Here is a 24,519-nt window from a genome sequence, read left to right on the forward strand (position 1 = left end):
ATGACATATAGGTCCTAATTCTGAGTTGGCCAAAATTCAAGATTCAGCAAATAATGTAAGTTACCAACTGAATCCGGAATTACAAAGAATGCAGTAAAACCACATTCTCGATTCTCTCCCAGGAAAACGTCTGAGTGAAAATGTGGCAGAAAATGGGGAATTACACGGGAAAGATTGAGTTCCACGTAGTTCCCATTTTTAAGGGACAGCGAAGGTTGAACTCAGAATATCATGGTCATCAAGCTTTCTGGAATTACCAATTTTGGCCGGATTAGTAATTCTAGGAGCAGGAATAGTAATGTTATTCCAGACCCTCTCATAATGATGGCCATACTCTTAAAGTATCAATCGCAATGGGCACATTAATTCGAAGTATTGCACATTGAAACTGGCAACTACCCTGTCGAAACGTCATCAGTGCAAAACATGAGACAGGATAATTGCACTATAAATGCTACATTTGCTGGGTCCTAAGAAACAAAGTTAATGATCAGTCCACACGTATCCCAATCAGTGCTATATGCTTGTACCAGAGAAGCTGTTACAGCAAACAGTGGTTTGGAAGTAGGTGCAAGAATAACCTCGCCAACATCCAACTACAAAAATCATGGAAAAAGATTTACCAATTAAATATATGTAAAAGCCTACTACCTAATTTTGTTTACCAACTCTTTTGGCACAAAGTGAAATTAGCCAAAGAATGTGACTTTCTGGATTTACATACAGTGTGTGTAACAAACTCAAACGGAAACTAAGCTTCAACCGGGACCAAAAACTGTCTCCATGCTGGGTCAGGTCGCCAAATTCAAACTGGCTGCTGAGCCAGTCAATATACAAGTGGGAGCACAGATGTGCAGAGGTTTCTATGATCTGCAGGATACACCTTCTACTCCACAGCCAAAATTTTATTGAGAGTGCACCATAATGAAAATCTGCTTCCCACAGCGGCAGTGAGTGTTCCAGATTTTTAACCAATGCTGGGTAGAAACTAGGCTGAGGGAGTTTCAGGGTCTTCACAAAGGGGTGAAAATGTAGGGGGCTATAATAAATGTGCACTCTTCTATACAAAAGCTAAAGGCAAGTGCTAATTTACAACAGTAATGTTGCTTTATGGGTGAGGGCACATGCAAGCCCCTGAATTTACTGTTAAATCTGTAAACTACCTTCACGTTCACTAGTTCAGCAGTGTTTCCTTCGTTTAAAAAAGGATGTACACGTAATTACATCGACATATGAAGAGATAAGAAGCCCATACAGGGTCTATTAAAAGAAACCAGAGTGCAGGAGCGGTACCCACAACGCCCTCATGCAACGCACATTTTCTCCAGAAGTGTTTCTGCTTGCACACCTTAGTTTCGAATAAATGTTAGCTGGGGGTATAAAACATAAGTACAGTCTCAAAACCAAGCCTCAAAGCATGCAAAATGGTTGGTAGCAGTGTTCAATTTGTAAAATATAGAGCCAGGGCTCCGTCAGCAGGCCACTGCACATTGCCTCTGCTATGCTGCCAATGATAGTAACAACATAACTACTAACCATCACACTCCTACAAGTGTAACAATCCAGACAATGTCAGGCCCTCAAAGCTATAAGAAGGGCTTAGGGCCAGGTAGTAGTGATTTTTAATTATATATTGAATTGATAATTATCTGTTGTGGTCATCTCTAAATTAGCCAGACCACGCCACCTTGAGACAGACTGTCACAAGTGCAGGTGTTGACAATTAAGTGCCAGTACCAACCACCGAAACCTCTGGTTCAAATTAAGCACTGGCTGGTAGTTATAAAAATGATAGACTTCAAGGAGATAAGTTAGGCAGGCCACCATTCAGTGCAAACACGGACGTGTAGCATGAGAAGCTGATCTGCACATTTCCTGGTCACAATACATTATTGGAATGCCATGGATGCTACACAACATTATAGTACAATTAATGTGCCTAAACATGCCTGGGCAGAGCAGGACCTCTAACGCCATAAGATAAGAAAAAATGATCCAATCGGGCAACGTTTTCCCCACGAGCTGGCAGCAAAGAGAGGAGTCAATGGTAGTCAAGCTGTAAGGAAGGTGTCTTCAGGCACAAGCAATGTACACATACATTGGGGGTTTTAACATAAAAGGTAAGGTGTTATCTATTCAGAATACTTATGGCCCCTTTGCAGATGGCCTTGGTGATTTAGAAGTCAAGATATCTTCCTAACAAGCTCCTAGTACCACCATGAATCTGTTAAATATTCAGGGGGGAAAATATAGTCCAAAATGCACGGGCCTTCCTTGCTAAAGGGACTTGTCAAGCGATACCTTATTGAAAGGTGACTTGGGCAGCCTAGCATGGCAATTAAAGCAATAAGTAGGGTCTCTCACAAAGGTAGTGATAAATGGTAAGAAGAGCCTGGTGATTAGAATTGCCTTGACTTACACTTGAACCAACTTGCATGCTATTCTTATTCATGTCCTGCAATAAGGCAGGAGATTCCCAACCACACACCAAAGAAGGTAAAATCTTGGTTATGGTGGAACAACTGTAAGCATAGCAGGCAAAATATAGGTGACTTTCTTGGTGACAAAAGGAGTCAGGCGGGGGGAGGGGGAGTGCTATGCTCCAGCAGGCTGGGGAAATACATCCTTCATTTTCTAATTTGCCTACCAAAGAATCTTACTGAAGACCAGAATAACAAATCGAATTGTCTGTATGGAATTCCACTCTGAACAGTAAAGAATACAAAGAATAAATCACAATTCAAGCTAGTCATCCACTGAAGCCTACACCTTGCCCAATAAAGCAAAAACACAAAAACAGAGTTGCCACAAAAATACTAGTAGCCAATTGCTTTGATAACCAAAACCTGGTTAATACAGTGCTTCCCAAACTTTTTATAACCAAGACCCAATTTTTAGAATGTCAAACATTTGCGAACTACCTAGCTTTAATGGACATGAGACTGTGGCTTTTTTTTATGTATTAAAAGCAATCGTTTGTAAAACGTCACAACACTAACCATAGGATTCGGTATTGGACTGTGGCCAAGATTGAATCTTCCCATAAAAGTGGCAGATGGTGAACTGCACTGAAGTCTGGAGCTGGAACACATTTAGAGTGGGGTGCTGATCTGTGACACCCATTCACTATAATCACAAGGCTTATGGAACATCTTGGTGTTGATACCAGTGATTTTAGCAAACTTGCACACCCTCTACTGCATCAGGATTTGGAGGGTCGGGGTGAGGGGGTTCATGGCTTTGTGAAGTAGAAAAAATACCAATAACAACAACACTGGAAGGTTCAACCAGAGTCCTGTTTGGGAATACTTGCAAGGGTTTCTTTTAAACAACACTGGAAGGTTCAACCAGAGTCCTGTTTGGGAATACTTGCAAGGGTTTCTTTTAAACAACACTGGAAGGTTCAACCAGAGTCCTGTTTGGGAATACTTGCAAGGGTTTCTTTTAAACAACACTGGAAGGTTCAACCAGAGTCCTGTTTGGGAATACTTGCAAGGGTTTCTTTTAAACAACACTGGAAGGTTCAACCAGAGTCCTGTTTGGGAATACTTGCAAGGGTTTCTTTTAAACAACACTGGAAGGTTCAACCAGAGTCCTGTTTGGGAATACTTGCAAGGGTTTCTTTTAAAATCGAACTTATAGGCATTGTTCAGCACCTTGCACTGGTGCACCAACAGGACTAATAATTTTAAATAGTACTTACATATAGATCAGGTCATTAGCGACCCACCAAAAATCAGCTCCCAACCTAGTCTGGGAAATGCTGGGTTACACCACTATCAAAATTCACAATGGGCCAGTGTGTGTCTTGCACATCCGGTTACTAAAAAAACTGAACTGCGACACAAAGAAGAGCAAAAATGTCCTGTTCGGCATATATGCACAAAGACAAGCAGTGATTCTCAGCTCGCACCACAGACACAATAAAGATACACTTCACTAGGCTGGGTGGTCCTTGTACAGGAGACAAAAGCTAAGAGTAGGAAAGGTAAAGTGAGACAGCAAACATTAATGCAGAAGCAAGACAACGGATCCCCATTCAAGCAAAGCATGAATCCAAAGAAAAACACATGAAAAGAAATATCTTTGCATATATATTAGTTGAACCAAGAAATGTTCCTTTGTATGATTGGTGAATAGTCCAAAACACTTCAGTACCAGATGGTGTTGAGTATGGCAGAAGCTTAGATGTAAATATATTTCCTAGTTCATACAAATGCCTACTTGTTGTATATGTTAGGGAAGCCTTAGAGTAAAAAAGTTAAGTAAATACCAACCTGTCTTTAATGAGGTATGATCCCTTCGCAACTATAAGCAAGCATTTGCAATGCAATAGGTCTCGCATTTACAAGAGTTAAAGCTACTGGCATTGTAAATTACAATACCTTTTATTTATCTTGATAATTTACACAAAAGTAAAAGGCATTGTCATTTACATTACCAACAGTTCAAACTCATGTAAATGCAGGACCTATTTTGTTACAAAGAAGCGGCCGCTATTGTCCCAGGTTGCTTGGAAAGTGAAAGCGCAAATGGTGACTGAATGTTGCAGGAAAGCTGTCGTGCCGGCAGTATGAAAAACCCATTAAAGAAAATGGTGCTTACAGACTAAATAAGACATACTGTGTAACAACAGAAGTAAAAGAGCCAGTCCTCATGGAAGGTTACAAATGAAGACAAGACGGTACTAAGGAGGAACTAACAGGATAATAAAGAATCATAATCCAGCATTTACAAAGGACAATTACACTAGCCAATGACAAAAATGGGCGGAGAGTGGGTGGGCTTCAAGTCCATAATCGAATACAGCATGCGCTGCCCAGGCTCAACCTAAACATTTTGTATCCCAAAAGCAAGTCATGAAGACTTTTACAGAGCGCTGTTTAGACACTGAACTTTGCGCATTTTAAAACTTAAATCTCAGTCTGTTGTTGAGACTGCATGGAACAAGTCTTGCATGCAGCAGGTGACTGTTGTGCCTTTAAGGGCCCGTAGGTCTTGAAAGTATGCTTCTCACCTGATGCACTAGCAAGTGTTAGTACCAAACTCCAATATCTATAAAGCAGAAAATGAATAATCAAGTGTGCATTTTGATTAAAGAAAATATTTTGGTGCACGAGTAATCCTGCAAGCCATTAATTTTAGCAATGACAAAGGCGTTGAGATACCTTAAGCTTTTCGTGGGTATTTGTGAAATGCACGATTCAAACCTTCAACCAATAATACTTCCTGCACATGGAAATAGCAGCTACTAATATGAAGAATATCTCAAATGTTGCCCAGATTTAGGTTACGTTCTTCACTTGCATGCCAGCACGGCAAAAAAGGAATAGAGGGTAGTCATTTGTTTTTTTTTCTACTTTAGAAGACAAGCTGAGACCCCCAATAGCTAGCTTTGTTGGTGATTCCCTTACAGCGGCACAGCTTCTGTGCAAGTCGATAAAAGGCACGTTTTTGTGGCACATTGCGCAATGTCCTAGTCACTACTATAGGAGGCTGTCGATTCGTCTATCTAGCAGATGGGCTAATCAAATAAGCCACTGCTGTATGTTAAAGGATGTGAAAATATTGGTTAGCAAATTTCGCCCATGCCATAGATGAGACAATGTCAGGAATAACCTTTCCCTTCACCTCCAGTTGTAACTACATGAACCCGTGCCAGACGGGGCTATCTGGAATGTGAGGAAATTCAGAGCCTGAAAATTACAGATCAACAGAGGTTCAGTCACAAAGTTATTTGCAAAAACAAAATAACACAGATAGGCATCCTCTGGTAACCGCTTGCTCTGGTACTGACTGAAGGAAAAAAAGAAGTTTCGTGGCATGTCAAAATGGGTTCAAGTAGCAAAATTTATATAAGAATGAAAATCTATGCTGAAAGCTTGTCTGCCCAATCCAATATTTATTGGGTACCGCTTGCTGGCTGGCTCTCAAGAAACATAAATACTTTTATGCTTAGAATGAAAGGGAAGCACCTATTGTGTACAGAATTCACACTTGAACCAATAAGAGATCTGATGAATGTCCAAAAAAACAGAGGACTATAAGAAAAGTCTAGAGAATCAATGTATTGTATTGTAATTGCATTTATATAGCGCTTACCACCCCTGACGAGGCATCGAAGCGCTTAATATTAAAGAGTGAACTAAATCTCTTGACTCCTTTTTTTTTTTTTACATCAGACTATTTTGTCTCAGAAGCTGAAAGATGAATTTTCCTTGTAGTGATCATTAACCAGCCCAGCCAAAATAAAAAAGGCTGCCAGCACAAAATGGGATACATGGTCATTGGAAGCTATCCTATACTGGTAGGCCTTTAAAGGACGGTGTACAAAGGCAACAAGGGAATGAATGCCTTGCTAACCTCTGGAATACTCAAATAGACGTACACGTAAAACATGCTAGGCTAGAGCTGCTGGCCAGTACACACCTTTGTACAACAAACAGTAATTTTTCTTAGTGGCTAAAGCAATGATAGTCAGAGTTTCAGATAGTCTTGGTCACAATTGCTTCACATTCGAGAGCTAGGATTGTCCAGGTGTTGTTGAGTTTACCAGAATTAAGGCAAGTGAATCTTCAGGCACCCGAACAGTGCATATGTGAATAGACTACATATTCCCTGTAGATTAGGGATAAGAGGCCTTTGAGTCAACACCAAGGAGCAGTTGCATACTTAAAGTCTGGTAAAAGCGTAATATGGTAAAGACAGAATGTGGAGTCAAAATATCTGTATTTGAAAGGCAAAATACTTTGAAAAATTGGAAACTTGGCGATCTAGTCAAAAAACAACATTGTTTTAGTCCTTATTCCACAAACCAAATGGAAAACATGAAAGAAAGCAGAGCATGAATAAGTAGAAGTCATTTGATAATGCGCAACAGCTGCAATCACACAATAACATAACAGCCAAATCAGTTCTATATGCCCAATTTAAGGCGACAACTGTTAAATTCATCAGAAATATGAAGAAGTTTAGTCTAGGACCTGGCACCGTCATAATTTACCCATCAAAGATTACAATTTTAGATGTATTTGCAGCTACAAACGTAAACTTTGGTTTACTATAAACATTGTGGACACCAACTAGTCCAAAATGTTGCAAATGGTACTATGCCGTAACAATCAGCGACACTTTCATTAAGAAAAAAAGCTAGTGGGTGACAAAATAATGCAATTAAGTAGTGTTGGTAGTTGAAGGGTATGACCAGGCGTGTGCAAACCTCAACAGTTTTTGGTCCCTCCCTCTCTCTCCGGGAAAGCAAACACACACATAGTGCCAGTGAATCCGTAAAAGAGCTTTGAGTGTGCTATTCACAAACATAGCGTTTACCTAATTACACTTCAGTTGTCAAATACCTCTTAAAGTACACAGGCATAGGTGTGCATTCCTGTGCACTTCTAACCTAAATTGGCACTTCATGGATCAACAACAGCTACGTTATTTACCTCCTGGAACATGAGCTAAAATGCTCATACCAACAGAAATCATTGTCTCTTAGCAAGCAACACGACGCACCATGTAAATGGTGCACAAAATGTCCTGAGTATTCATCTGCCAATGGCAAGAAGTCAAGATATTGTTTTCAAATTCAAATTATCAAGTCCACAACTGCACCAATCAAAGCCACTGGAAGACTATCCCTAAGAGATATCATTTGGGATTTTGTACGATTGGCCTCAGCATTTCTTTGATTTTAATGTAAGCCCTATAGGGCGTTCTCAGCTAGTCTTACTTCGTTCTTGGAGTCTGACTGAGAACACTGATGGGCCTTGACCAAGGAGGCAGGGTAGGTTAACAGAGATGGTTTTGAAGGCACATGGATAATACAAAGAAAAACTATGCAGTGCCCGATCTTTGTGCTGTGCACTGTTTGCTGCTCGTGAATCGTCGTTTATTCCTAAACTCTGTGGAAAAGCAAAAGTAGACCGAATTTAACTAAAAGGGACAATGTCAGATAACAGAGAGATAAAAAGTATGCCAGTGATGAAGACACTGCACTCACATGGCACAGTGTTCCAAACTGATCTACGAAAAAGTCATCAATAAAATAAACATAACTCAAGAGTTAAATAAGCTGAAAATAAATATAGACAATTCGATAAGAGATACAGCATCAAAGAACAGTAGATTGCATTAATTACAGAATTTAAGAATGTACAGTATTTACAGCCTATAAACTTTACAAATTGTTGAAAAAACAGTGATTCTTATTTTTATACAAAACTTACAATAAAAACAGTTAAAGATGAAAAGGCGAGCAAAAATGCACAGAGATATTTGGCTCAGTTCATAAACAGAAAATGGACTAAACTAATAAATATGCATATCTACAATTGCTGAAAATAACCCCTTGATAAAACTCCTGGAATTCATTCTCTTTTAATCGTGCATCGATATTGTTTCTTAATTACCCACATAAGATACTACATAAACATAGCTTTGGCTTTAAACTGGAAAAGCAAATGTACAATTATGAAGATAGTCTTGTCGACTATAGCTGGAGACTAGCTCTGGCTTGTTTGTGTGCCTTAAAGCTCAGGTCTTTAATCAGAACCTAAAACCCTAACCCAATCTCTTTCACATAAAAAGGGGGAAGACACCTACGTGCAGAAAGAAGCTAGTATGATGCCTAGTTTAGAATTCCCAAAGGAAGTGGTTGGTTATTGTGTTTCCCAGTGGTCAATATCTAGATTCTTTGATCAATATGTTTTTCTTTGAAAAAAAGGATGTGAGGATCGAGGCCGAAAAGAGGAAGGCAGGCATGCTCATCTCACTAATGGGGACAGTCCTGATCGCCTTAAGTCAAGTTTTGAGACATCAGTTTTTTAGCAAGCTGCTTCAAAGAAGACAGTTTCCTAGCAGAGTCCATAACAAGTTGGAACAAGCAGTGACTAAGTCAATTCGGTCTGGCCTTCATGTGTAAAAGCATGCAAAGAGCATTTGTGCATGTCTGGACATATTGGCTATGCCAATGCTGATTCATCCTGTACAGGAAGTGCTCCAGCATGCAAAACAAATAACGAGGTCTGGCTAAAACATTAAAAGATTAGGCACAATGATTGCTTTCTCTATACATAGCATATATGACAGAATTCAGTGGATGGGTGGATGGATGGAACTGTCCTTTTGAGATGTAAAATAGTCCCTTATGCACTGTAATAAAAAGTACTGAATAGTGAGTGGAATGATACATCAAACAGCCAGGCATGGGGTGAGGGACAAATACTCTAGTGAACAGACTCAGAGCCCACCCTAAGAATATGTTAAAGAATTCGTAACAGTAGATCAGAATACAACTGGGTCAGATCTAAAAATAGTTCTGAGGAGGGTAGGGAGGTTCTACAACGGAGATGTTTTTCTTTGGGGGAAGTACCTCTTTAAATGAAAGTACAAGTTCAATTAATGAGTCACACATGTTCAATTTCTCCCTTCCTGGCTGTGATATACCTAGCACAAGTATTCCATAAACCTCAAACTTAAGTCCGAAGTACTGCTCTGGTGAGTGTTGTATACGCGCAACATAAGCAAAATGTTTGGAAGGAACCTATATATCAATAGTGTACCCACTTTACAGTGAGAAGTAGATTACAGGTTTTTAGCAGAGTGTGTACCCACACATTCCGGTAAACCTGCTTTTCCAGCCTACCTGTAATTAAGAGAATGTAATTCCAGAAAATTTATGCTGACACACTGAACTGTAGGACTACTGGCAGGCCCTAGGGTGGGGCATCCCATGCCGACCAAGGGAAAGTGCATACATGCAAAAGTGTAGAGTAAACAATGGCAAAAGAAGAGTGCAAGAGCATCAATGCCAAATCTCAGATTTGGGAAAAGAAGCACATGAAAGACAAGAGGAACATTACAAACTACAATCCAGATCAACTCCACCACTCTCCCCACCAAACAAATATACTATCATCCAATGTACTTGCTCAGAAAAAAAGTTTCATATGAAAAGTTACAAAACACTTTTTTTTCCATGATTGCAGTCTGCAGAGTCTTTGTTTGAGATCTAGATCTTTCTGTCGTGGATCTACCTGCAACCATAGAGAACTCTTTAAAGTGCAACCTTTCTCTGGATTTGCCACAGATTTCACATTCCACAGTCTGAGAACAGGAGAAGGAAGATACATGAATCCTCTGCAGTATTGGGAAAGCCAAACTCGAAGGGTGCATGGAATCAAGTGCATTTTAGTGAATTAAAACTTACTCCAACCGTTCAACAAGAAAGATTGTTCTGTGGGTGTGTGTCGGGAAAAAATGGTTGCGTACACTACATACCCATCGTAGTATAACATAAAATTCCACAGCTGGTGGGGCATATTATGCAATCCAATCAATTTGTACCTGTGCAAGAAGAACATATGAAAGCTGCAGGGTTTGCTAAAGAATCCCCAGCACAGAAAACACTGTTGGCATTGTGACAAGTAACAACGTATGCCCCACAGACTGGACCCAAGCACAGGAGGATCCATCAAGAAGGTCAAGGTGAGGAATTTGTTCAATGCAACATAGCCCCAGTAATGTAAAACAAAATTAAAGATATTCGGAAGTCAGTAACAATCCAAGCGTGGGTAAAACTCCAGAAGACTTCATCCATAACTTTGCTCCTCTCTGGCTTAATACCGGTGATGAATATTAAAATAGACGAGTACCACGACCCTATGGCCATGTGAAGAAAAATGAGTTTGTATGTTTTGACTGTAAAAGCAAAGGCAGCTTGCAGAACAGTTGGCTCAGTTTACACTGCGAGAGACGCTCTGTCCTTATGATTCTTTCTTCAGATGTTTTCCTTTCCCAAAAAAACGCATGCTTTAACATCTTTTTACAATTTTAGTTTCAACATAATTTTTTTAAAATACAGCTTTTGAAAATCTAATAGTAAAAGAATTTCTATTAACAAAAAAAAAATATTTTGCAAAACCATTTGTGGTGCCAAGTTTCAGGAGATAAACTATGGCTTACAGACTGCACTGCCTCATGAGGACATTCACAGTTCAAGTCTGTTCAGAGAGGCTTGGTGATTTCTCATCCCTGCAATCCTTTCCATGTCTTGATTGAAAGAAAACGTCCATCTGTTGCATAGGTAACTATAAGGCTGCTCCTCGTCTGGAGGCTTCCACTTAAGTCAGTATCAAAAGTTCCCTTTGCGAGGGCACCCAGTCACTGCATCCGCCACACTAGGCGAAGGATATATCGAAGCATATGAAGAAGCGCAACATGGTAGACTGCAACTCCAGGCTGGACACCCAAGATCCCCTGCAACAAAAGAACAGAAGTTGAACTAAAATTCTCAGTATTAAAGAATATAAAAGTTTATACAAACAATAAAACCGGCAGTGGATTAGCATATCATGCTAGATCGGTGGGGTAGGGAAAGAAGATTCAAAGACTTGCTGTGCCTTTTATGCCTGCGGGAAAAAGTGATTTCAAAAGTGTAATAAACAAACCATTTTTCTGGTTATGTTGTCTTTAACCCAGGCCTGGGCGGAGTTTGTGGAGTTCCGCACAGAGTGCAGTTCGAACTGCCATTCATGCTGATCTTCATGCCGCTTGAGTAGAAATTCTACCCGGGAGGTAGCTCGCGCTCGCCAAATTACCGCTGGCAGCGGAGTTTTCTGCACTCCACGAGCTCCGCGCAGCGCAGGAAAACTCTGCCAACGGAGCGGAGTTCATCGCCCAGGCCTAGTTTAACGCTTTCACTGCCAGGATGTTTTTAGAACTTTATGCCAGCACATTCCCAAAATGTTGCTTTAAATTTTTCATATAGGCATACCTCTCTTGTCTGCTTGTGCAAACAATGCAATTGTTGTCCCTGGCAACGTCAGGGCTATTTTTTTATGCAGCACCAACATCAATATATGCTCGCAGGCTGAAGATCTAAGGTAAATGTGAACTGAATTTGTCATATTTATCAAACAGACACACATTAGTCCCTACACAGTAAGTAAAGAAACGCTGTTCCTCTCAACACCGTGAGTCCACCCTGTGTGGGTTTTCGTAGGGGTTATTGTATGGTAAAATAATCATCTTAACATTAATGAACCCGCCACCAGAATTCTTAATCTGTAAAACCACTGGAATCAACTGGTAAAAATCACGGCTCCATCACCCTCACTGACTGGCCAAGAGGGGGGAACAAGCATATTATGGAGTAGAATTTAACCAGCTACCCTGTAAAAATTATTTTACGTAAACAACATTTTTCCTCATGTTGATTCATTTGGATCTGCTGCATCTGGAAACATCAGACATGTATGGGTTTTCAATGGATATCGATTTGTGGAACCCCATCCTTTAGTTGCAGATTTCAGATATCTATCAAACCCGTATTTTCAACACTAGCAGACCTGAAAATAATTATTTATTATTCAACGGGTGGCTGATTTTTATAGCCCTGATTGGCTGGCTGCCTGTCAGACTAGACTTTGCAGTAAATGGCATTTTTAGATTATTTGAAATTTTTACTAAACATTAACATTTTTCTTTAGCCTTCTTCCCACAAGAGGACTGTGGTATCTTGATTTCTTCTCTACGCTCTCCTTTATTTGTGTCCTGTACTCTGCTGCTCAGCCAGTCTCAGTGATGTCATGGAGTGTTCCCTTTGTGTATGTTTGAGTCTGTCAGTTGTTGTATGTAGGCTGAGCAGCAGGGTTGCTGCTCCTGGTGAGGCTTACAATCCTGTACTTGATCACCTGGATTATTATGCTGTTCATCCTGTACCTTAATACCAAGAATAAACCTGAATCTGGATACAGCTACCACAGAGTCTATTTATTTGTATTGAATTCTACACTGGCTACAAGCTGAACAAGCATTTGCAATGCAATAGGTCTCGCATTTACTTGACTTTGAGCTATTGGCATTGTAAGTGACAATGCCTTTTATTTATGTTTTGGTTTTTAAAACAGATAAATAAAAGGCAGTGTCAGTTACAATGGCAATCGCTTAAACTTGCGTAAATGTGAGACCTATTGCATTGCAAATGCTTGTTAAAATGAGCAATGGTTTTGTGTTTGCTTTAGGGACAAGGGAAGATAAAAACAGTGTGTGCGCCAGAGAAAGACAGAGAGAGAGAAGTAACGTTGTGGAGACGAAAATGAAAGAGAGGGCCAAGGAAGAGTGGCAAGGGAGAAAACAGGAGAGAATAAGCATTACATTTTGTGCACAACATTCATTGACAGTTTTATAGCTCAGAGTACTAGGTACTAACTTTAATTCCAGACAAATGTTCTGCATCAGCTCATTAACCTTCGCAGACAGCAGACATATTTCTCTCCACGTTATCCCTGTTCCAAAGGAGCACTTCCCGCTGCATGTCACTTCTGATAGGCGTGTTACTCCGCGCTCACAACTCAGGCAGGGAGATTCCACTTCAGAGTGTTGCTGCGCATATTAATGTTCTGTCCCTCTAGCTACACACCATAAAACTTTACCGTAATTTTGTAATGAATGTCAGGATGTCTTTTGCAGCTGACTAGTTGCGCACTGGGTGAGGCAGATGGTACAGCCTGGAGCAAAGTTCCAGGCTGATAATGCGATGGGGAGTGAAGTTCCAGGAGGCCTTACCTGAGCATGGTTAGGCCACCGGAGGACTGTTTCTGCTGCGCTTTTGATTGGCTGGCCACAAGAGAACAAACCCGAAGCACACGGCAATTATGACAGAAACGCTTGGAAGAGATAATGTGCACTAAATAATGGCATCACCATGCTGCACCAATAGCAGTCTGGGCGTCATACAGGTGCTAGTTACCAACATAGCCCTAAATTAGTCCTCACTCGCATTCTACCCATGACAAAGACTGTGAGAAGTGCATCTTGTGACAGGCACTGAAGGCTCCCTCCCACCTTCCATCTCCACTGATTGCTTTTGTTATTCTCCTTCAGCTCTTTTTAACCCCTTCAGTGCCCATGACGAGCTGGACTCGTCATGGGCTGCGGTGGCGCTGTGCCCATGACGAGTCCAGCTCATCATGAACTCCGCCCGCTAATGGAAGGCGCGGCACTGGGCGGGGAAAGGGGCGGGCATGCAAGGGGTTAAAGAAATTGAAGTGGTAATACTGTGTTTAGAATTATGGGGTTTAGGAGGCAGGCGGTATAAAGGGGCTCCGCTTCAGCCTCTTTTGAGAGGTGAGTAACCAGTGGGGCGCGGGTGGCCCCCCTGCCCGCCAGGGTAATGAAGAGGGGGGTTAGCGTGTTTTTTCCTGCTCCAGATCCAATCTCTGGAGAGTGAAATGGAAGGGATCAGGTGGGGGAGGGACCGGGTATTTTATCAGGAAGTAAAGGGGATTTTAAGCCTCCCTGCTGCCTAAAAGGCGCCTGTAACCCATTAAAGCAGATTAGGATTATTTTAGCACCTTTTTTCATTTGAGCATACAGTGTCCTCGAAGGGTGTGGAAATGATTGTTAAAGTGACATAATGACACCCATCAAAGCAGCTGACTATCTGCGGACCGGGTGAGGCAGATGGTAGAGCTTGGGAGCCAAGTTTTAGGCGGGCTGCTTGGAGCATGGACAGACCACTAGAGGAGTGTTTTTGCTGCGTTTGTGCTGGGAGGGTGGGGGAGGGTTTATAACGCGAATGGGAGCAAAGTTCCAGAAGGTCTGTGCGGAGCATTGTAAGACCACCAGAGGACTGTTTCTGCTGCATTACAGGCATTTATTTGGTGGTGGGAGGGAAGGCACCCCACAGTGAGATGCAGTGTTGAAGCTGCAAGTTAAAGCTAAAGCATGCCGCTTGTGAAGCGCCTATAATGCACAGCAGTATTGTGGCGCTTTACAAATCAAGTCCGTACCTTAATCTCGTACCAAACGTGAGCAGTGTTTCTAATCTAGTCAGGTCCGCTTCCTTTTGCTATACATCATCACAGAACAGAAATATCTAAAGCATTTGAGGGCTGTCACTGCTTGCACTTCTCCCACAAACACTGAAACACGATGTCACATTATCCGGTGGGTAAAATTAAAAATATATGTATATTTATTCTGAGCTCCAAATTAATGAATAAAAGATATGAGCAACTGGAGATGCCGGGGATTGAACCCGGGGCATCATACATACAAAGCATGCGCTCTACCACTGAGCTACATTCCCTGGCTTACCACACAATTCGAATACGTTTGCCCCAATGCAAACAAAAAATTGCGTCGGGAGCAATAAAGGGGAGAATGTCACGCCGCTGGTAAAAGATCAGATCCTGGTGGGCGTGGCTAAAAGGAGACCGGGTGGCAACAAGCAGTGATTGACATGCCTTGCATGCAATCATTGCACTGCCTTCAGCATGATTCGTGATGCCTAACGACGCGCACAAATCAACACTGAAGGCGGAGCTGGGACAAGACTTCTTGGAATCATATCGATTCCAAGAAGCCTCATAAGACGAGAGCAGCGCATGCGCTGCTTACGTCACACGAGACCTAAAAAGGATCCATTTAACGAAAAGAGGACTTCACTGAACTTTAGAGATCATCCTTGCAACTAAGGACAAGTAGAGTAATGTTTAAAAATACTTTCTGGCATCTGGGTGCCCCACCGGTGTCTGAATCCAACTGACAGCCTCAACCCAGAGCATTGTCTTAACCATTGCTGAAGCAGCCTTACTTCTAAATTACCTTCAACAGGCTCTGACAAATACCCAAAGGATTTCCTGGTCTACTGCTGGTGAGTCAGTTTACTTGTAAGCAACTGTCCTGTTCACAAGAGTGATTGTGGATTACGTGTGCACTGCCTAGAAAAAAATGGCATTTAAGGTTCGCTTCCTTTTGCTTTGGATCAACTGTTTCTGCTGAACTGCAGTTTCACAGCTACTTCATCTAGTTTACACTGCACCTTTTGAGGACTAAGCTGCTTTTCATTTCAACATCCTGTGAGTACCTCTTTCTGTTTGGGGAATAACTATTTTGTGAATTTTCCCTGCACCACCTGTATGCTGTGCGTTTAATTCAATGGGTTTGCATTATTTGAACATTTTCTAACAACCGTTTATTTGCTGGAAGAGATCTGCCAGTTTCTACAAAACTGTCACCGCATCTTTTAAACTTTACTCGCACGCTCTCAAGGCTCCTTACCTCATAGCCTTGAGGAGGTGGAATCAGATTCTTCAAGGGATCTCCGCGTTGCTCTCCACAGAACTTTGTGACGTCCATGTCATGAGCTGCTTTTAGACACCGCACAACACTTACGTGCCATGAGCCACTCGGCGCGACGCGGACGACGTGCCGCCATGTTTTGACTGGACAACACTGCTCATCTTTGATAACCGCGTTTCCGATGCGAGAGTTACAGCAACATGAGGTGTCCTTCACTTCCGTTCCCACTAGTATATCCGGAAAGGTCCTTCTACTATCACCTGCTTTTGTTGGCCCATGGACTCTGTGGATACTACCTTACTTTTTGGTGGTGAGTGGCAGTTTTCTTCCGTTTTTCCTTTCGGCTACCTTCTGAGACCTTGACTGTGTTGCCTCATTCTAACATGAACCTGCTCTACGATGGTCCTACAATGTACTACACACCATCCAGATGTTTGGATTGTTGAAGATATACTTTATTTCTTGAGACTGTGACATTGCATCATAAATCTTCACTGGTCTCTATTGTGCACTACGGATTCTCGTTACTATCTTCGAGTTTTTTCTCCAGATGTATTTTTGGTGGAAAATATTTACTGTTTACCTGTTTGAATATTTTCTATGCTTTATTTATACATGCTTATGATTTACATTATTATATGTTGCACTTCTTTTTAATTACCTACAATGTTATGCTCTATGCATGTTATTACATGTATTTTTCTGTCTGAGTAAGTTATCTCACAGTGTCATTTTACAGTATTTCTCTAAATTTGAGATCTGCTTATACTTAATTCTGTTTATGCTTGCTTGTTCTTACGTACTCAATGCCGTTTAAGTTTACTGGCACTGAGCATTCCAAGTACTCATTTCTGTTTATGCTTAATTAGGCTAGATTCTGCTAACGCTAACTTGTTCCTGAGGCCATTTGGTGCTCAATTCTGGGGGGGGGGCACCTTACGCTCCCATTATTGCTTCTGTTTATGCTTGCTGAAGCTGAGCTTTTATGGTGCTTAATCCTATTGACTCGTGCTGATTCTTTTTGTGCTCAATTCTGTCGTAATCACATATGTGAGAGCAGCACGGCAGCGTGGATGTATTCCTTTAACAACAGTGAATGCGCTTAGCCTCAGACTTATCATATTGCCAGATCACAAGGTGAAAGTGTGTCGTTAGATACATATGGACAGAGAAAGAATACCCAAGGGTGGATGGTTACGTGCGTAGTTGCCACGTACATCCCCTTTGAAAAAAATGAAGCGGCGGGTTAAATTTTGACATAGTAATGATATAGGCTCGGGCTCATCTACAACTATAAAACATCGTAAACCAGATAATGCTCATGTTCATACCCTCCCCACGCTGTAGAAGGGCCACTTCGGCGAGTAGTCAGGCTGCCGAGTGAAAAAGATGTATGTGGGAGAAAGCAGCAAGGTATTTATGTATCACCCAAAGTTAAGCATCTCATACCAGATGCAGTTAAATTACCCAGTCTGCAGTGTTTGGCAGCGGTCTGGACTCACCATCTCTTCTTAGTTATAGTGCCTGTATACCTGTCGCTTGATCAGGTCTCGCCATTGATGGGCACTTGTAAAGTCGGGTAAATATAGGCAGAGGGTGGGCGTGTCATCACGTGGTATCGGTGCACGTAGTGACGTGGCGTCGTTAGGTCTCGCCTGACCCAGCGCATGCACTGGTCTGGCGAGACTTATTGAGAGGGCTCCAAAAAGTGCTACCAGGCCAGCCTAGAGCTACAGTGCATGTGGGCGGGCACGCGCGCCGCGCTTTACCGCGATTGCGCAGGCGCCGCGCTTTACCCCAATTACTTTCACTTTCGCGGCCGCTTTGATGTGTGATCGGGATCACTTTCACTTTCGCGGCTGCATCGCCGCTTTGCATAGCCAATAGGTCTCGCTTTTGGGACCTTATAAGTATTTAGTTATGCAACTGTTGCATGGCTAAACACTTATAAGGTTCCAAAGGCGAGACCTATGCCAATGTTTGTTTTTTGTTGGAGTGGAGAGCTAATCTGATGGCCATTTTGGAAGGTGTTAAAATATCATGAATGTTTACGCCTGAAGTCAGGGAAGCTCCAGGAAATGTTACATTTGATTCAGCAGAACCCTTTATATGGCTGATGTATAAAGAGACTGTCCTCATGTATAGACAGGTGAAGAATGGGGATCTGAGCTAAGTGTGTCCCTCTATATAAGCAGTTGCAATTGGATTAGCAGTGAATTAACATTGGTATGTCGGTGTTCCCTCTATAAAGTGTTGCAATAGAAATCTTTTGAACTGTTTCATAACCTATCACTTTTTCGTGCATTTTGTGTACAGTGCAGTTTTGTATAATTTTTGTCATGTATATGTGTGCACATATTTGTCCTCTTATAGGCATATAATCATGTATAAGATTTTTACAGATTTGAAGATGATAATGTGAATATATGTATATAAAACTATATAATTGAAATCTCAAAAAAATATTTAAAAAAATAGGAGTATTTTCATCAATGAAATATTCTAAATAAATAAAAATTATTTTGCGATACAAAAATACTAAAATGGCTTTTGTTGGATTTATATGCATTAAATGTATTACACTGTAGGTTGTAATGATTAAATGTATGGCCTGAAATGCTTTATATAATTATTTAACTTGTATTTAGCCGTTGTCTTTACCCCAATTGTAATTTTTCCCTACACCTAGCAAGTTCCATTGTTCATTGTAGGGGTCCCCTGTCTTACTAAATCACACCCCTAATTATAACAGAGCTGTTTGAAATAATCCCATCCAGCTCAGGAAAATCCAACATTCTTTCTTCTTTTCCTTTTTTGTCTCCCATAGGTTGTGGTCCTTAGAGAACACGGATAACACGTGTCTCGGACGCAGCGACGTCTTACCTGACCTGACGATAGGTTAAGTGGGAGTATAGGGTCTCTTTCCCAAACTCCCACTCATTAGCACTTCATGCACACAGTCCTGATGAAGCGCACAGGGATCCACTAGGGACCAACAGGTTGCGCGAAACATGTTGACCATCATCCACTTTTAGTACACCATACACTTTTTTCTCACGGTTTGAGAGCGGTGGGAACGCACCGGTCCCTCCCTTTATTTAGTCTGAAGGAGAGTCTCCAAACCTAACTATCTTTTAATTTACCTCAAGGACACATTATTAAACTTATCTGGGTACCGAGAGGTAATTTTAACTCTACTAGCACCAACTCACTTGGCCCACACACCCACATACACAAATGCGGTACCTCCTAAAAAGATCTCCATCAAAGAGCCCTCTTGCGGGGCCCGTGAGGGACTGCACCGCCACCCCCACGACGATCACTGCCCAATGATGATGCTTTACACTCGCAAGAGTGTGTGAGGGCACAAAAGAAATCAGGAGGTCTATCCCCACTTCAAGCACACCCAACCGTTATTTGGAGACATTCACATGTCACTCAGAACCATAGTTTGGTTGTGGAGCTCTTGTCCTCTTCTTTTTTTAGGAACTGTTACCACTTTGTTATAGCATATTGCCTTAGGAGCACAGGTACAGGACCTTCCCTCTTTTTCTAAAATGTGCTCCTAGTCCTCCCCTCTCTTGATAGTGTTTATTGATAGCACAGATCCCAGCAGGGTCAGTCGGCCACTCAGCTATGTATGATTATTACTGCTCAGTGTCTCAGAAAGTGCCTTTTTGAAATAATACAGCCCAGAGCCGGGCTGTGACCTAGGCTATGCGTGCCTCAGTCAGCCTCCTCTCCAGAGGTTTGCCCTGACCCCCAATCAGGCCTTATTGTGCCGTAATGTTAGTTGCTTAGACTAGCCATGCAACTTACTCTCAGGTTGATAAATAGCAGGGGGCGCCGCGCTGTAATCAAGGTATTTATTTTTATTAAGCCTGGGCAAAGCACTACGCTACGCTCGCGTAGTTTGCGCTACTTTGCACTACGCGAATTGCACGTAGCACAGTGCAAACGCGTAGCGTAGTGTAGCGGTCATTTTTTGCTTGCTTGCGGTCCTCAACGTCAAGTTGGCGACCGCGAGCAAGCAAAATGACATCCCGGCGAGACTTTTTCCTCGTTCGCGATCAGCAACATCAAGTTGCCGATCGCGAGCGTGGAAAATAAACCTCCCGGCGAGATTCTAAACGTGGGGATGTCAGGTTTCTCATTGCGAGTGGTCGCGTATGCTCGCGATCGCTCGCGATGAGAAACTACCAGTCCGCGATGAGAAAGCTGCTGCTCGAGTAAAAATCTACTCGAGCGGCAGAAAACTACAACTTGCACTGTGCAAGATGCCGTTTTCAATGATTGCACAGTGCCGGTTGATTGACCGCACTGTGCAATCATTGAAAACAGCATCTTGCACAGTGCGAACAGAATACTACGCAGTTCGCGAAGTGCTACGCGTAGCTCGCGTAGTGCGAAGTGCACTTTGCATAGCTACGCGTAGCGCTACTTCGCGAACTACGCCCAGGGTTAATTTTTATTATACTGCTCAGTGTCTCCTTTTGAAATAAATTACAGCCTGTGGCCGGGTTGTGTTCCGTAGGCTATGTGTGTGGCCTTCCATTTCTGGTGCTTTGCAGCAGTTTTAAGATCTTCCGGATAGTTTCTCGTTGCTCAAATTAGTATAATTTCAGATATTTATAGGTTTCCCTCATCTTCATTGCTTGATTTTGCTTATGAGAAGGTGTTACTGATAGTTGTTGAAATGACACTCTGATACCTTCGGATCAAGTTCGCGCTATATAAAACTCACTAATAAATAAATAAATAATAAATTACACTGAAATTATGAAAATGTCACACATAGCGATCTCAAACCTTGGCAGCTATGCATGTATACCCATGGACAGCAAAGGGGCTAAAATGCGTACTTGCCAAACATTCTAAAAACTATCAGACAATATGCAAGATTGAAGCAGCATTCTTGCAGCAAAAACAATTGCAGGAATGTTGCAAATGATTTTTAAGAAATGATGTTAAAATCCCTAGGATTCATCAACCGATTATTTACGCTTCAATAAAGTTAACATAGCTTCCTTAGAAACAGGGGCTTGAACTTCCACCGACATAAGCAACTTCCTCTTCCTATTGACTAAGATCAAGTTTTCTTGTTGTGGTGGTGTGTACCCTGCAAGAGTTGAAAAGGGAACGCTAGGGAGCAATAATCCAGGAGGTCAGGCAGACAATGAGTGGAATCTCAGAATGCTTACACTCAAGAGAAAAGTGTATTGTGAAGGTCAACAAGTATTGATGACGAATATATTTTTACGAAATATAGTCCGTGGTTACACAGGAATCCTTAATGTGCACATGTTTTTTGGTTTCTTTGATAGCTATCATATGAACTGCAGTAAATTAGAACAGATTATGAGCATTGTCAACCCCTTCCTAGCAGGCTTCAAGAAAGTGGCCAGTCACCCGCTGCGGTTGTTGTACATTTTGTAAAATGCCTTTTGGCTTGAAGTAATATTGAACTTGCACCACTGAATGGAACAAATATAAATGAACAAGCAGAGTCCAATCGTAAGTGAATTTAGAAGACTTTTCTCAGACTACAGGACAGACAACAGAGTGATACTTCCCTTACCACCGATTTAATATTGGTCAATGACTCATACTACGACTAGTGTATGAGAGAACATCGGTGCACCAATTAATCATCCAAACCACATTACTCAATTTTCAAAAAAATATTTTCAAATATTTTCAAATTATATTGGTTGCAGACAATTTAAGTTTTTTGTTTATCCTCAAACACCTTTTCCACCTCACTTCAGAGTGATTTTTGAGACATACAATAAATACAGTACAAAACATTAACACAACAAACAGGAGTTGCCAGCATTACAAACAGGACACATAGGACGGCTAATAAACGCTATGAGACATCTATGAGGAGTGGAGATACTGAAGGATCCCAACCAGCTTTAGAAACAAATAGGTACCCGCTTTGTTCCTGCATTCATGTGCAGTCACCATAGTTTAACCAGGATCGCAACTCAATAACCAACACTGCACTCACTTTCAGCTCCTACTCACTCCTCCTGCTCAGTTTTCTCAACCTAATCCTCTTAGGTCCCCACATTTACACTCACTCCCCAGTCAAGTAATCTCGCACCTCACATCCACATTGGCAGCCTGCATTCACTTGATTTGCATCATCATCGAAAAAAAAAAAAGGAAAAAAAATCGCCGACTGACACTTTATCGCAAAAAAACAACAATTATAATATTACAACACCAGGTTTTAAAGAATAATGCCTTGTGATATTACTTCAAAGGAAATGACTTATAACTTCCTCCTCTCTCTCCTGCATGTCATAAAACTGAGAAAAATCTCACACAAAGGTCCAAATGAACTACAACATCCTATTTATATAATTTTAATCATTATCTTAATACATGTCCCGTTGATTTTTCAGGCTGTCCGTCACAGCAGGTCTTCAGAGAGAATGTCTATAATCTGAGAGTTTTATGGCCTTCCTCAATTGTTCCAGAGTAGGTCAAACGATAACCTTGATTATGTAGGCTAGCAAAGATTTCAGGGGCGCTCATCACTGTTTCTGGACTAAAATAAATCAGTTATCAGCTTAACCTCTTCAGTGCCCCGCCCTTTCCCCGCCCTGTGCCGGGCGTTGAATTAGCGGGCGGGGTTCATGACGAGATAGTCTCGTCATGGGCACAGCGCAACCGCGCTCCATGACGAGACTATCTCGTCATGGGCACTGAAGGGGTTAAGCTAGAAATAAAAAAACTGCCTCAAGCAGAATATGTAGACTAGAAAGAGGAACCTGAAACATGACTATTTCTGACAACAAGTATTGGGAAAGCCAGCAGTTCTCAGCATGACATCAACTGGCTTTGCCAATGCCCCCGTAGTGTCCACCTTGGAATGATTATTCTTGAAGTTAAAAAAATAAACAAAAAACAAACATTCTACACTGGCCACTGATAATGTGCCAACATGAAATGTTTTTTGTTATGTTTTAAGAAAATGATCCACCATTGCTCTGAATGACGCTAAAAGATGCTTAATTAACAGTTAACATTTGTGGTATTACAGTTTTGAAACTTAATTCCCAGATTAAGAAACAGTAGGAACCAGGTTTGTGTGCCAAATGTTTCATACAAGAGGGTATGAAGCTCCTGGGGGAATGTGAATGGTGCATGTTTAACCAGTAATGCTACAGTTGTAGATGGTGCATGATTGTACATAAAATGGGAGATACATGTGAGATTCCAAGACCTGAATTAGTGGCTCAATATTTAATGCAAGGAGAGTTTATTCCGCGTACTCCTAGCATGAATCACACACTAACCATTTTTATCTGCAACAGATTCATCTACATCCAGAGGAACTCCCTCCTGCCAGCAGTTCCAACACTTGAGGGAAGAACAATGAGTGGGACACACAGAATATCAGACCATTCCAAGGTTTCCTGACCTTCAGAGGTTTCTCCTACGATAGATGGTCTATGGTGACAGAACAATGTTCACCAGGTGTTTTTCGGTAGATATGAAAGCACCCTCTACTGTTTTTCTTATATTGATTAAAACGGCTCTCATTCTTCGTGATGAGTCTGATGAGCAATGTGATCTTTCCTTACATTATTGCAGCCTATATTCCATGACCACAATCAGCCATGGGACTGTCCCACTCATTTCCTTCACCACTACATTCGCTCCATTTCTCTCACTGAGTTATTATTCATTGAAGAACGCTTTTGCCCACACTCTCCCATCCTCGATCCCTCCAAACAGGCTTCCTGTGGATCCATTCAGATGTCCTGGGGAAAAGTTACTCCTTTTCAGACACTATCTTTAATTTAGCCTGAAAGAAAAACGTACCTGATTCTCTTAACCCTTTCAAATAATGTATGCTACATGGGCACCTAGAGTTTGTTATTCGGAAATATCACAATCAATGCATTCAATAAGGTGTTGGACCAAAGTTACAACAGCTGTCTTGCCCCAGGTCTAGCTGACTGGATCAGGCCACAGAGCTCCTCTAACAGAACACAGACCAGCCCGACCAACTTCAGCACCGTCATCCTGCCCAGATCACAATGCTCACCTTCACTAGGATATATAACGATGACCATGAGTCACGTAGACCCTTCTTCAGTTTCATATCCTATTTTCCAACTATCCAAGCAATGTCACCACCATTTGAAGGCCGTTACTCCCTCAACTGTCACATCTGCATTCCTGTCGTCCATGCATGTTCTACAGTAAGCATTCACCCTTGCGAAACCCCAGAACCATCACTACTTTATACATCACTATTACACATCTCATGGCTGTACTAATTAGCCATCACAAACCTGCACTTCACATTGAGTACTTGTGGTTACTTGCGCCTCACTGATCCTTACTCCCTCATCACACTAGCTACTTTACCATCTTATGAACTGGTGAAATTAGAACACCACAAACCAT

The 24,519-nt window shown here is 41.6% G+C and overlaps 1 protein-coding gene across 4 annotated transcripts in view; it reads right to left on the reverse strand.

The window, feature by feature from the left end:
• Window positions 1-7,019: 7,019 nt before the first annotated feature.
• The window catches only part of BCL2L11 (BCL2 like 11), a 178,868-nt gene continuing 161,368 nt past the window's right edge, over window positions 7,020-24,519 (reverse strand). For 2 of the 4 annotated variants that reach the window (XM_085611808.1, XM_085611809.1), the window contains exon 4: window positions 8,129-11,259. In XM_085611808.1, coding sequence (XP_085467934.1) covers window positions 11,164-11,259 — 96 coding nt within the window. In that variant the 3' untranslated portion in view covers window positions 8,129-11,163. Of the gene's footprint in view, window positions 11,260-24,519 lie in introns of all 4 variants that reach the window. The other 2 variants (XM_085611810.1, XM_085611807.1) reach the window with 2 other exon arrangements.

The sequence above is a fragment of the Triturus cristatus genome, chromosome 6 (assembly GCF_964204655.1).
Source record: "Triturus cristatus chromosome 6, aTriCri1.1, whole genome shotgun sequence".
Lineage (NCBI taxonomy): Eukaryota > Metazoa > Chordata > Amphibia > Caudata > Salamandridae > Triturus > Triturus cristatus.